Consider the following 13,281-nt stretch of genomic DNA (forward strand, 5'->3'; position numbering starts at 1 on the left):
AAACAACAGAACACAAAGAATGAACAGGAACACAGGTGTGCATGTGGAGACGTGGCTTAAGGGAAAGAGAAGGGGTCACCTACCCGACCTCTTTCCTTTCCAGTAATTCCCGACAGCCCACTTTTGGATGGGATGCAGATAGTGAGCATTCGCAGACAGGCCCTGGAGGAGATTATGATCTCCCAAGACAAAGACTGCTTCATCTCTCTCAGATACAAAACTCTTAGTGTGAGAGAAGTAGCCTTAAGGTTTGGCTGGAGTTTTTATTTCTACTCAGTAGCTCATATCACACCAGAGTCTATTCGGCTGTCCCTCACCATCTCCTGTCCAAAATGAGTCAGCCTTCCTGAAGCTGAGAATTTCGCACCTTGTAGCCTTTCACGTTCTGTATCGTTTTACTCCTACTCTATCGCTTTATCTCTCTTTGAATAGGACCTAGAGCAGATTATACTCTGGGTTCTAGTCTTTCTAAAAGTGACACCGTGCATCTGTCTGCCCGGAGCATTTGCGCATGTACACGCTGACATTTCTGAGCACATGAGCAACAACCCTCCACATCCTCTTATGATAGCATTATAACATGGTGTTAAAAACAAATAGTATGGGTGTAATCAGTCAATCAATTAATCAGCAGCTAATTGTAATTATATCTCACAGGCTGAGCACCACCTGCAGAACAGCAGGCTTTTAACGGACCTGCTGCTGATTTCCAACACAAGCCTTCTACTCCGTTTAACAGCACTGGCATCAGGGGAGAGATAAATTAAACCCATAGTCAGTTTTAGAGCAAAGCCAACGGAGTGTTATTGTAAGTGAGTCATAAATGCTCCCTAATAAGCAATAATCAAACACAACATTTACCAATAATTACGTCCCTCTGTAACGGCGCCAATCGACTTCATGCTACCAATCTTACCACTGGAGAATGAGTTACTGTTTAACAAGAGCGAAGATCAAGTGCAAACACTGATCACTCTGGTACTGTATGGACTGAATTGCTTAACAGCGAACGAAGGATCAAAAGAAAATCAGTTTACTATAAAGACTGCTGATATCAAAGAAGTGAGCAAACAATGCTTTATACTTAATCATGAACTGCTTCTGCACATGACAGAGTCAGTTTGTTCATTTTGACTGCTCTTCTGAACAAAACTCAAAGAATCCCCAGTTTCTGGCATATTATCAAATAGCAGGAAGATAAAGAAAGGGAGAGAGATGGAAAAATGGTAATGCATGACACAAGTATTACAGAGATAATACAAGGCTGGCAGCAAAAATGTAATACAAACCGGGCTTCAGCTGTGAATGGATCTGTAGCATGGAGACAGGAAGACACATGGTTTTAGTGACTAAAAAAGCCAAGTGTGTTTAAGCTTACCTTGGAGTACTGTCTACGAAGACTGAAGCGCTGCACCATCCTGACTGCCTGAGTGACGGACCCACAGCTGGATCCCCTGTTCTACTCCTCTCTGCTGATATCCTACCAAAGTACACACCGCCTCACATAGTACACTCCACACTCACGCCGAAGGCACACATGCTACCATCCTCTCCAAAGATCCATGTGCACACACATTTCTAGTCCACACCGCTTTAGTCGTCTACTATGCAAACACAAGTGGGGGGGGGGGGGGGGGGGGGGTGAAAAAGAGGGAGGGAGAGCAAAAGGAGATAATAACAGCTCAGCCGTATTGCCCTCTACTCATATTCACAGTGATCCCCTGAGCAACTCTCTTTCTCTCACAAGATACAGTCACTCAGACAAAATACTCACACCACATGGCTGTCTATACACAAAGGATTTTCAATAAATACACACACACACACACACTCTCAGAGAATCTGGAACACAGATGAAATGAGGTCTTACGTTCACACATGCACACAACCCTCCACATCCTCTTCTGAACACAGAAGTGATTCACACACAGCTCTCACTCATCTAGGACAAGGCAAGGTTGCCTCCTGCTTCCTGTCAGTAGGCTGAAGGGTGGGGTGAAGCGAAGGTGGTGGCAGAGGATGAGAGGAAGGAGGGGGAGATTGGAGAGGAGGAGGAGGAGAAGGAGGAGGGACCAGCTGACTATCTGTATTAACTCTCTCCAGGGACAGAGGAGGGGGACAAGGAGGGAAAGACAGAGGAATAATGAGGGGAGAGGGGAGGGGAAAATGTTCAGAAAGGGAGAAAGCAAGAAAGAAAAAAGAAGTGCGACGATCAATGAAGAAAATTGATCGTTCACCGAACATCCATCATTCTTGATGCAACCCTCAACCTCCACTAGCAGCAGACCTCACACACCTCCAAGGTCAACCACGCTGTTACTATGACAACGTAAGCAGGGCGTAGTCCCAGGAAGATAGTTTCAGGGTAACCACGGCGACCGCTCGATAACCTTAATTGCATTGCTGTGTTGTATTGCGGAGACATGACTATGATGGTAGTTAAGAGAAGAGCCAGACAGGTTATAACCTCTGTCAAGGTCAAGCAGCAGAACTCAGAAAGCCTGATGGTCATCCATCACAGCAGCAAGACTAATGGAGCACAGATGTCTGGCTCTCAGCCTTGCTCTGTCACTCAAGGTGAGGTCATTCATGCAGGAATGAAGTATACTTGGTTTTACAGATGAAGAAAGAGGAGAGGGCTTTACTAAATTTAGCTCACACATTATAGGCTGCCGCTTAATGTGGATATCAAGGCCCACTGGTCTAGACTTACTCCCCACCACTGGCTTAAAAGCCAGATAGCCAGACATCCTTCTGTCTAAGACACATTGATACTTTTTCTTGGCATGGCTTACTTCATTAACCAAAAGGATCAGTCTGGTCTACAACAAACATGAGCTCATAAAGCAAACACTCCCAACACATGAACCAAGCCCAGTGCTGCTCACAGCAGGAAGGCTGATCTAACAGCGCCCTCTAGTGGTCATGAAAAACAACTGGAGTCAGGAACACCAAAGGTGGTTAAAGTCAGAACTTAAGGTCAATTTTTACAAGCAAATTAGGAAGAGAAAAGCACTTCCATTAAGAAACGGCAGCTAAATGGCGGAAAACAAGCCAATAATGGAAAAAAAAAAACGAATATCAATGGCTTACACATTGTGGGGTCTGCAGTTTTTAATTTTTTTGCACCACAAAAAAGCGACAAAACAAAGCAGTGAGCAATGTCAATGTAATTAACACACAAGTTAGGGGACGAGATTTCGTGGTCATTGAAACATCACCTTTTTTGTGGAAGAGAAAAGTGAAAAAGTCAGATTTAAGTTTAAGGAACAGACATTGCAGAAATGTCACACCAGTCTACCCTTAATGATCCAGTTACACAGCAATCAAAAATATTGCAAATCTATTACACAAGTTTTACTTAATAGGTGAATTTTGAAGCTGGTAACTACTGAATTGCAGCAACTATTAATCTTCCTTTCCTCATGCAATCCTCATAGAAGCCACACCTTACAGTACTTTTGTGAATGAACATAAAGACAGCACAGTAATAAGGTGGGAAAGTAATTTAACTTTTTTTTTTTATTGCTTAGCAATCCAGGTGACAACCTAATAAAGTTATTTAAGACAGAAAGTAGAAAGCTGTCTTCAAGCTAAACAGTACATTTGAAATATGTTCCATATAATTTATTTCAGAGCTTTGGAAAAGCTGAGTAAAGAAAAATCATTGAATGAGTCGATGTGTAGAAAATCTGACTGTGTAGCATTTGCTGTAAGTGTAGGGCAAACCAAAACTCAAAGTGAGACTCATATGCAAAGGGTACTGTTAAGTTTTCACCACTGCCTGATAATAACAGCTATATTTACACGGGAATAGTTGTCGATTCCTGTCATTAAAAAACCATTTATTATGTACATTCAGTGAAAAGGAATTGCTGTAAAACAAAGATGCAAACAGGTAAAATAGCCCCATTTTACAGGACACTTACATAATCTGCATCACATAAAATTACTTTCAGATAAACTTTTGGAAAGTATTTATACAAAGAACAAAGGCTGGATTATGACCTTTATTACTTCAAGTGGATGCATGATAGAAAATGATTTTTTTATAATTAAATTAAAACAAGCTAAACCTCTAGTTGTGTTCATATGGGCATGTGCCTATTGTTAATCCTGAGCCTATATTTCAACACTGACTGAACCTGCTGTTCTGGAGTCCCATGCAGCTCTTTTGCCCATCTCTTGTGGCTCACTTTGGTTTAGTTTTTTTTAACTGATAAATATGAACATGGAAATTAATTGGATTTTTTTTTCAACATCTGAACTTTTATTCATCATTTAAGTGACTGCAAAAATGTGCAGCCAATACAAGGATTTTAAAGAAACACTTAATATGTCTGTGGCCTGATTGTGTTATTCTTTTAATTTTGATGAATCTCATTTTTCATGGCTGTCATAGATGTATACACAATTAAATGACTTCAGTAACCAGTAGATATGAACTCCAAACAATACGTGGACAGACTTATTCACTTTCACTGCCTCTATGTTGGCTTACTGGAATGCTTGCTCTGTGGCTGGAATCAAAGATGGACTGAAGGGCAGAGATATAGCAATTTTATCCAATTTAGGTCCAAAATTAAATTTTATTCTAAGCTTGTGAATAGATACTCCCACTCTACATGGTCAAATGCCTTCTCCACATCCAGGGAGAGGACACACTCAGAGGATGGAGAATATAGTATACTGAATAAACGGATATATTGAAATAACAGATATTAAAATACGAGTGGTAGAATTCAAATTGGCCATAATATCTTTATAGTCACTCTTCTTTAAAGGTCGACTCTTGGCTAAAAAATAGAATATATTGTTCAGTTTTGTTGGTAATAAATAAGTGAATAAATAAAAGTACATAATAAGTAAACTTTTTTTGATGCTTTAGTTCTGTATTTTTACACATGCAACACAACATATGTTATTATATTATAAAATTAAAAATGCAAACAGCCCACTGCAGAGTGATCACATGTGGTAAAAGATTTGAATTATTTATACCTATTACTGAGGTTAATGTGCAAATTTATATTTAATAGGCTGCCACCTTTATTATAATATGTCAAAAGTTGCTCGAAAATGTCTCTCTTGATAGTAAAGTTAGCCAGACCTTGGAGTACATTGTTATATCTGCTGCACATGTGTGTGCATGTGTTTTGCTAGCAAGCTAGACATATGGCCTTGAATAATAGCTCAATTTTGCGAGAATAATAGTCAGCATTGGGAAAATCCAACAGCAGTAATGACACAGAGCAGGCCCATCTCAGAGCGTTCGCTGCTGAACAGCAGGGAAATTTACATTAGCAGCAAAATGAACCTCAGCTTTTGTTTGACAGTTCACTGACAAATGAGGTGTGACACTAGTGAAAAGAAAAAAGAGGCACATCGATAAACTTGTGTAGTGATTATGATTAATGACTGCTGTCACCTACCCTGTCTGTCTCTTCTGTGGACTGGTAACCTGATGACAGCAATGCATCGCCACTGGAATATCCTGGGGCAGGGCTGCTGGGTGTGGTATCGGTAGTGGAGGAGGAGCGTGGGCGGCTAATATGCTGCTGTGGATCATGGGTGTAGCGGCGTTGCGGGGCTTGAGGGCTACCTTTCAGAAGAGGATCACGATCTCCACTCCCAGATCCCGACCCAGAACCCTTACTTCGCCGGCTCTGCAGGCTGGTCCCACGCCTCATCATGCCTGCAGCGGCTGAGCCCTGGCCAGCTGCAGAAGGAACCATAGGAGCAGAGAAGATGTCAGAGTCAGGACAACAAGACCCTGAGGCATCCTCGGGGGCACAAGGGGAAGTGCCACATGCTGACACCACAGAGGAAGATGAGGAGGATGATGAGGAAGTGATGGTGGAGCGAGAGAGGGAGAGACGTTTACGCTGCTGTTGGAACAGCTGCTTCAAACCCTGGCCAAGAACCCCCACGCTCGCCCTGGCGTTTTGGCTCATCTTAATCAAGGAAGGGTGATCTGACTCGGAAAAGGCCCTCTTCAAACCTGAGCCTTGTGACCCCCTTGTCACAGAACCTGAACTGGGTCCCACCCCCTCTGGCTCCATTTGACTTTTCTCCCCCTGCTGCATATTTCCCTGCTGACACTTCATGAATAGCAGGGAGAATCTGTCCAATCAAACAACCTGCGAATGCCTCCCTTCCTCTCTGTCAGGCATGCAGATGGTCAGACTAGATCACTGACTGAGGGGAGAAGACTAGAAAACAGCAGAGTACAGCAGAGGACAGTGGAAGTGGTGATGGGACTGTGATGGGAGGGTTGGATCAGCTCATTGGCGGTCAGAGGGATCCAAAAGGTAGCATGCATCTTTGACTCAGGAACAAGTGGTCATTCTGGTCTAACAGAGAGAAAGGAGATGGATTATGAGTGGATGAAAAGGTACCTAGATCCAGGTGCAACCCCTAACTTTCACATCAACAACATTTGCATCTTAACATTTTTGTTCCAGTGTTTGAAAATAATTGATATCAATTCAATCTCAATATGTCATTATCAATTATTAAGTAGGAATAAAGCTGGATCTTGGCAAACTAGCACAACTAGCACAAGTACAATAACACAAAAGAGGCAAGAAAAAGACAAAAAATAAAGTATACATAAGTGTGCAGGTTAAGATTATAAACAGCCTGGATGGGAAGCAATCAGAATAGTAAAAAAAAAAGGAGGAGATGAAAAGAGGAGTGAGAGAAGGGTAAAAAGATGATGACTAACATCAGAAGGAGAAAAACCCACCTACCATCAGCCAAACTGTCATTCTAATGTGACTCACTCTTCTGGGTTACCTAAGAGGGAGATGGACAGATGGAAAAAGACCAAAGATTGAGTCATTTTTAAGATTCAGAGTTTCAATCATCAGTCGTTGACTTCATAAGAAATATCAGCGCCTCTTCCTGATTCCAATCAGTTCCTGTGAATATGTACGCTCTACCGAACAGAAGATCTAGGATAATGGGAGGCACACCTTTATGTATGTTTGCATGTGTTTATGTGCTTCTCAAGGAAGTAATTTCAAATCCCCAAAGGCAATTTGTCCTTGCCCTGAGGAAGTATCGAGGGACAAGGATTTCCTCACCAGGAACAACATATATAGTGTCACAGAGTGCATGATATCCTGCACCTTCTGACACAATACAAGTCATTGGCAAAACTAACAGAGAACACACCTGCTAAAATAGAAGCAGTCTTCCTTATTGGTTGATCAGTGATCACCTCATAGATGGGCAGGCAGCCTGAGTCTCCCTCCCATTAAGGACAGCAAAACAAGCAAGCAAGTCTAGAACATTCAAAACCCTGGGGAGGCACAGCTATATACCCAAACTATATCATTCCTTTAGCTGCACTGCCTGCCCATAAAGAATAACGCAAGGTTTATCAGTCAAGCACACACACTCACTCACACACATCTCACAACAGACAGAAGGGTGTGGAGGATGAAGCTATATGCAAGTGTCATGTCAGTTCTTGCAACAGCTACACTGTCAACACCAAAACAAGATGCATTCATGCACATAAAAACATTCCATTTAATTCAGCAAGGTAAAACACATGCACACAGATGCTTTTACTTTCACTGCCTAAATCTTATCTCTTAGCTTGACTGACAAATTCAGGCCAGAGGGTTCTAATATGATTAATTTGGAGGCTATGAGTTGATATAGGACGGTGCCAATCAGTTAAGTGCAACTGTTACCTGCCAGAGAGAGAGAGAGAGTGAGAGTCAGAGAGTGTGAGACAGGTGTTAAGCAGGTTTATTTTAGTCACCTGAGTGCTGGCTGCTGGCTGTACTCCTAATATTGTTGTGCTAACTAGGGTCTTTAAATTTAGTACTTACAATTTTTATGCTGGCAAGTATTCCACAATAAATAATAATATCAAATTATTGCAGTATCCAATCCTGCTGGGAATACTTAACTTTACATCTCTTACTAAATTAATAAATATAAATATTTGATGATGGAATTCAGTTCTGTGCAATGTGCAGACTATTTTGATTTTGATTTTATTTAGATTAACAAACAACTTTCTTCAGCTGATCTCATGCGGATACAGTCTTCCCATGATGAGACTAAATATGAGACTGAATAAAGATGCATGATGACGTGCTCGAAATATGTTGTTTTCTATGCAACCAAGCTCGCCAACTGAGCTGTTTCTCACAGAAGGTGACAAGTTATGCATAAGCTGTACACCGTACTCAATAATACATGCATATTTGAAGACCGTTTCGCACATGCATCGTCCGCTGGCACAGTGAGCGACAGGGAACTGTGAATCACTGATGATGAAGCATTAAGTTTGTTTCAGAGCTTGCGAGTAAAGGCATAAAAGTGAATCCCATCCTGAAGCTGATACTGAAGTCTTGTTTCAACCCCGGTACCCATCCATCCATCCATCCATCTGTATTAATAAATCCCCTTCTTCATCCCCAGGCTGATCCCAACTACAGGATTGGGTGTTTTCTTGATTGCCTGCAGTTTCATTATCAAACCAAATCCTCTTTGAGGAGTCTTTAGAGGACAACCCTTTATTGTCAGACTTGATGCTTGCATCTTTGTTCAGTTTAAGCAAGCCTTGCCAATCCACCTTTATGAAGAGAGAACATTAGAATGTCAGATGGATCTTTAGAAGCAGCTGTTTTCTTCTGACATAAGCTACTTCATTTCATGACTGTATACCGACCAGGATACTGGAAGAAATTGTTAGTGAAAATATGTATTTTGATTGCTCACCACATAATAATGATTATCAGTGATCAACAGCGTCAGTGACAACCAGGGTCAGCGGCCTGTGTGAGTCAGCATGTTGCTCAGAAATTCTGCAACGCTGCCAAAGGTAAATCACAAATCACCACATGAACAACGGCCTCTCTGGAACTCTGTCACCCTCATATAAATACACACAGACATTCTTGTTCACAACACTGTGTCTCACACCAGTCAACTGAGCTGCCATTTGTCCTCTTCTCATTTGCCAGCTTAACTGGAGAAATAGAGGAAAAAGCTCGGCTCAACTTGACTCAGTTTATCAATTTAAAAAATGAAAGATATTGTGATGAACACATAAAAAACTATCATCTTCTATTGAAGGTTTCTCTTTCTCTCTGTTCAGTTGCTCTGCTTGGCAATATATTATATACCACGCTGTAAATGTTCATTTAAGCTCTCTGGATAGAAAACATCTGCAGAATCATTCAGACAAAATGGCTTTATAACACAGATTCACCACCAGTTTGCGAAAAATGACACCCATTATTGTTAATATTACACAAAAATAATAAAACATGATTATTTAAAAAGGGCTGGAGCTCGAGAGCAATAATACTGAGCGCTACAGCAGTTAAATGATAAAACAGACAATCTGCAAATACGCAAAATGTGAGAAAGAGCTCCATAATTAAAATATCTACATGTAAGTTTTGCCACATGAGGACTGTGCCATTAAATTTTGTTCCTAAACAGGACATTGTGCATGAAGAACCCAAAGTAGAGGTCAATCTGGCTTGCATTCACTGACACTGAAGCAGCCATGTTGTTGTTCATTGCTGAACATACAGTTGGTGGACTCAAAATATGGCTATAGCTTAAACAAGCAAATGCAGTGTTTCCAGAAGAGTCTGAGAGCTGGCGTGGAATAGACCGCTCTTTGTTCGCTCTGAGCGCACACACACAGGCCCATCGCTGCTCTTTGTGCTGTGCCTCTTTCACTGACAGACACACATCAATAAGAGGGGAATTAGGCCAGAGAGCTCGGTCGGTGTTTGCGTTTGCGTGCGTGGACAAATATGTGCGTGCATGCTTGCATCAGACAGAGACAGAGAAGGAAGACAGCGAAAAAAAAAAGATAGCAAGGATTATACTGGGTACAAGTGGATGTATCTACATGTGTGTTTGTGTGTGATGCATTTGACCGATGGAAAATGGACCGTATCTCATTCAACAGCTGTGTAATGACAGCATACGCAGGAAACAGGAACAATCGTTATTCTATTCATGTGTGCGTGTGTGCATGTGTGTGTGGTTGGGTGGCAGAGAATAGCACAGTTGTGTCAGCTGTGACAGTGAAGGAGATGACTTCAGCACACTGCACAAAGTGTGATAAGAGAGACAACTCTTTGTATCAACACAGAGAGAGTGTGTAAGCGAGAAAAGAGAGACAGAGGGTTACACAGGCACTGGAACGGGCCCGACTGGATCTAAGGCATCCAGCCGTCTGTGGCGTGTTTCGCCTGGTCGTGTCAGGTTCAACCCAGGCGCTCAGTACAATGTGTCTAAATGAGAAGGTGTACAGCAGGAAGTTCTATGAAAAGGGTAGGCACAACACCCGATTGTGCAAGGTGAAACCCTCGGGGAGGCTCTGGTGCCAAAGTTGTTCTCAGCTTTCCAGGAACAGGACAAACCGGAAGATGTGCAATCATCTGTTCCTGCACGCAGACGTCAAAAAAACAGATCTGTGTTTACTTAATGACACAAGAGGCTGTCACTGGACAATTGCACCGTTTATCTGCATTAATGGTCATAAAGCAGCTTTAGGTGACTGTTGTTGCGATTTGGTGCCGTATAAATAAAACTGAATTGAACTGAATTAATGTAATCTTTACACATTACTCACAAAAATATAATGAATGCTAAAAAAAAAGCAAAATCGAGTGTACTTCATAGTCTACCTTAAAATGTCCAATATAGCAGATTTTATATCTTCTAAGAGAATACCCTCTGTTACCAACCTGACTCTTATTGTATATTTGCATTAAAATTTTAAAAATAAATGAAAAGAAAATGTTAAAAGAAAACCTCAAACACATACATTCGCACACACACACACACACACACACAATGGGAACAAGAGAAACAGCAGGTGGTATTCGGGGTGTAATAGTCGAGCATGTAACAGGTTGTGAGGCGGGAAGCTACAAATAAAAAGAACAGCAAAGAACAGGGGAGCCATTATGTTGGTCTTTTGTGACTGTACAGGGCCATAAATACCATTATATCTCTGAGGTATAGGTTGCACAACCACGCTAGCTGATCAACAAATCTAGGCAGCAAGGTAGTGATGTGGAAGAAAATTGAAGATGAGCAGTGAGTCACAATCAGGTTGCTGGTTTAACATTATGCTGGACGATGTCGTAGGTTTACTGAGGAAGCTTTGTTTAAGGGACACCTCTGCATCTGTGTTCAACACCACAACAAGTGCCTGAATGAATTATTTACAGCACACATGGCACTGATAGTCACACTGATACTGACTACAACACCAGTGTGTCCAACCAGTATAGGTACTGAGGATCTCACTCTCTTGCTGTTTACTAATAAGACAGATGTTGTCATAAGATGGTTTCCAATCTATGTAAATCATTTCAAGCCCTATAATATGGCCTTCACTTACTAACCTGATAGGTGTTTAACAGTAGTAATACCTCCAACTTGACCAACATGTCTCGTATTTCCTCAGCTCTGGCAGGTCATCATCAGCTGTCAACAGCCTGGAAACCACCTACACACGAGCTGAAATGTCATACCAGAGGCTGTGTTAAAGGCGCACACCCATAAGGAATGGTAAGGCGAATGCATGTCAGGGTCAATGCACACTTTGTGCAACTGAAGAGCTAAATCTGCCAAGTCATCAGGCTGTAGGGCATCTCACTACAGCTGAGAGCAATTTTATGCATTCAGAAATCATTTGCATTATTACACATCTTATGGCAAATCTCTGGCCCCGGGTAACCAGACACCCTTTAGCCCACTAGAGGTGTTATTGGGGATCAGCGTATCTAAGCCGTGGCCTTGAATCTTTTACTCTGAGCATGACATCAGGCTCAGCACGTAGGCTGTGGGTCAACAATATTAAGTTTACACTGTAGGAGGAGACTTAAGCTGAAAGATGAAAGCCCTCCTAACCTTCGAAACTTAACACAAAGGATTGTAATGATTGCCATCTAAAGTCAAGAAGACGTAAACAAACTAAAATGAGGAGAAAAGTAAAATTGTACAGTTTTATGCAAAGGGGGGGAAACATACATATTTTATTTATTAACCCTTATTTAACCATGAACTGAACCTCTTGAGATGGTGTGTTTTTTTAAAGCGTGTCCAGACCCAGGTAGGCCATATTGGACATACTGACTTGTCTTATGTTGTTCAACTTCAAACATGAGCATCAGAATGCTTAAGAAAGGTGATTTAAGTGACTTTGAATGAGGCCTGGCTGTGCCTTTTGAGTATAGGTTGGATTGAGTATTTCATAAACTCCCTCATAACCATTTCTAGAGTTTATAGAGAATGATCGTTAAAAAAAAAAATCCAGTAAGTGGCAGTTCTCTTAGAAAAGATAATCAGACTGCTTTAAACAATGGTTCACCAAAATGCCTGGTCTGATGACTCTTGATTTCTGCTGTGACATTCACATGGTAGGGTAAGAATCTGATGTAAACAACATTAAACCAGGCATCAGTCCTGGCTTTTATCAGTGGTATCATTGTTTGGCATACTTTGGGCCCCTTAATACCAATCTAGCACCACTACCTGAGTATTGCTGCTAAACATGTCCATCTATGTATAGCCAGCGTACCAATCTTTTCATGGCTGTTTTCAGCAGGATAACTTGCCATGTCTCAAAGCTCAAATCATCTCAAACTGGTTTTGTGCACATGACAATGCGTTTGCTGTACGTGAATGGCTTCCCCAGTCACAGATCTCAGTCCAGCAGAGAACCTATGGGATGTGGTGGAAGGAGAGATTTGCATCATGGATGTGCATCTGACAAATCCGCAGCAACTGGAGATGCTTTCATGTCAACATAAAGCAAAATTTCTAATGAATGTTTACAGCAATTTGTTGAATCTATGCCACAAAAAGACAAAAAGGCAAAAAAAGGTCCAACCCAGTACAAGTAAGGTGTACCCAATAAAGTCTTGTGAGTGTATGCAACATAACATACAACATTTAACACCAATCTGATGTACTTCATTTGTGCAAAACTACAGATGTGTATCTCAACTTGTTATAAGGTTTAGCTCTTCACATTAGAGAGCATCTAAGCCTTAATAGATCAAAATTTCCTCTTTTTGTTTTTAAAACCATTCCACCACTTGTGCTCAGGAGGAGGATACTGTTACGGGAAGGCAAACTTAAAGACACTTTTCAATTCGTCCACTGAATTTGTTTAAATTTTGTTTAAAAGTGGACAGCTAAAACCTTTTACTAGCTTAAGATTAACTTTATCAAAAAGGGACTGCACCCTGACTCTTTTACTGAAAGCCTATCACC

The 13,281-nt window shown here is 41.3% G+C and overlaps 1 protein-coding gene across 15 annotated transcripts in view; it reads right to left on the reverse strand.

Annotated features, from left to right (window-relative positions):
* tmcc1a (transmembrane and coiled-coil domain family 1a) overlaps positions 1 to 13,281 on the reverse strand; it is a 46,668-nt gene that overhangs the window by 27,769 nt on the left and 5,618 nt on the right. For 2 of the 15 annotated variants that reach the window (XM_025901599.1, XM_025901600.1), the window contains exons 3-5: positions 11,406 to 11,520; positions 6,753 to 6,798; positions 5,433 to 6,353 (exon numbers count right to left, since the gene is read on the reverse strand). In XM_025901599.1, the coding sequence (XP_025757384.1) occupies positions 5,433 to 6,107 (675 nt within the window). In that variant the 5' untranslated portion in view covers positions 6,108 to 6,353; positions 6,753 to 6,798; positions 11,406 to 11,520. Of the gene's footprint in view, positions 1 to 1,378; positions 1,605 to 5,432; positions 6,354 to 6,748; positions 6,799 to 11,405; positions 11,521 to 13,281 lie in introns of those variants that run through there. The other 13 variants (XM_013275913.3, XM_013275919.3, XM_013275920.3 and 10 more) reach the window with 9 other exon arrangements.

This window comes from Oreochromis niloticus, linkage group LG20 (assembly GCF_001858045.2).
Source record: "Oreochromis niloticus isolate F11D_XX linkage group LG20, O_niloticus_UMD_NMBU, whole genome shotgun sequence".
NCBI classification, from domain to species: domain Eukaryota; kingdom Metazoa; phylum Chordata; class Actinopteri; order Cichliformes; family Cichlidae; genus Oreochromis; species Oreochromis niloticus.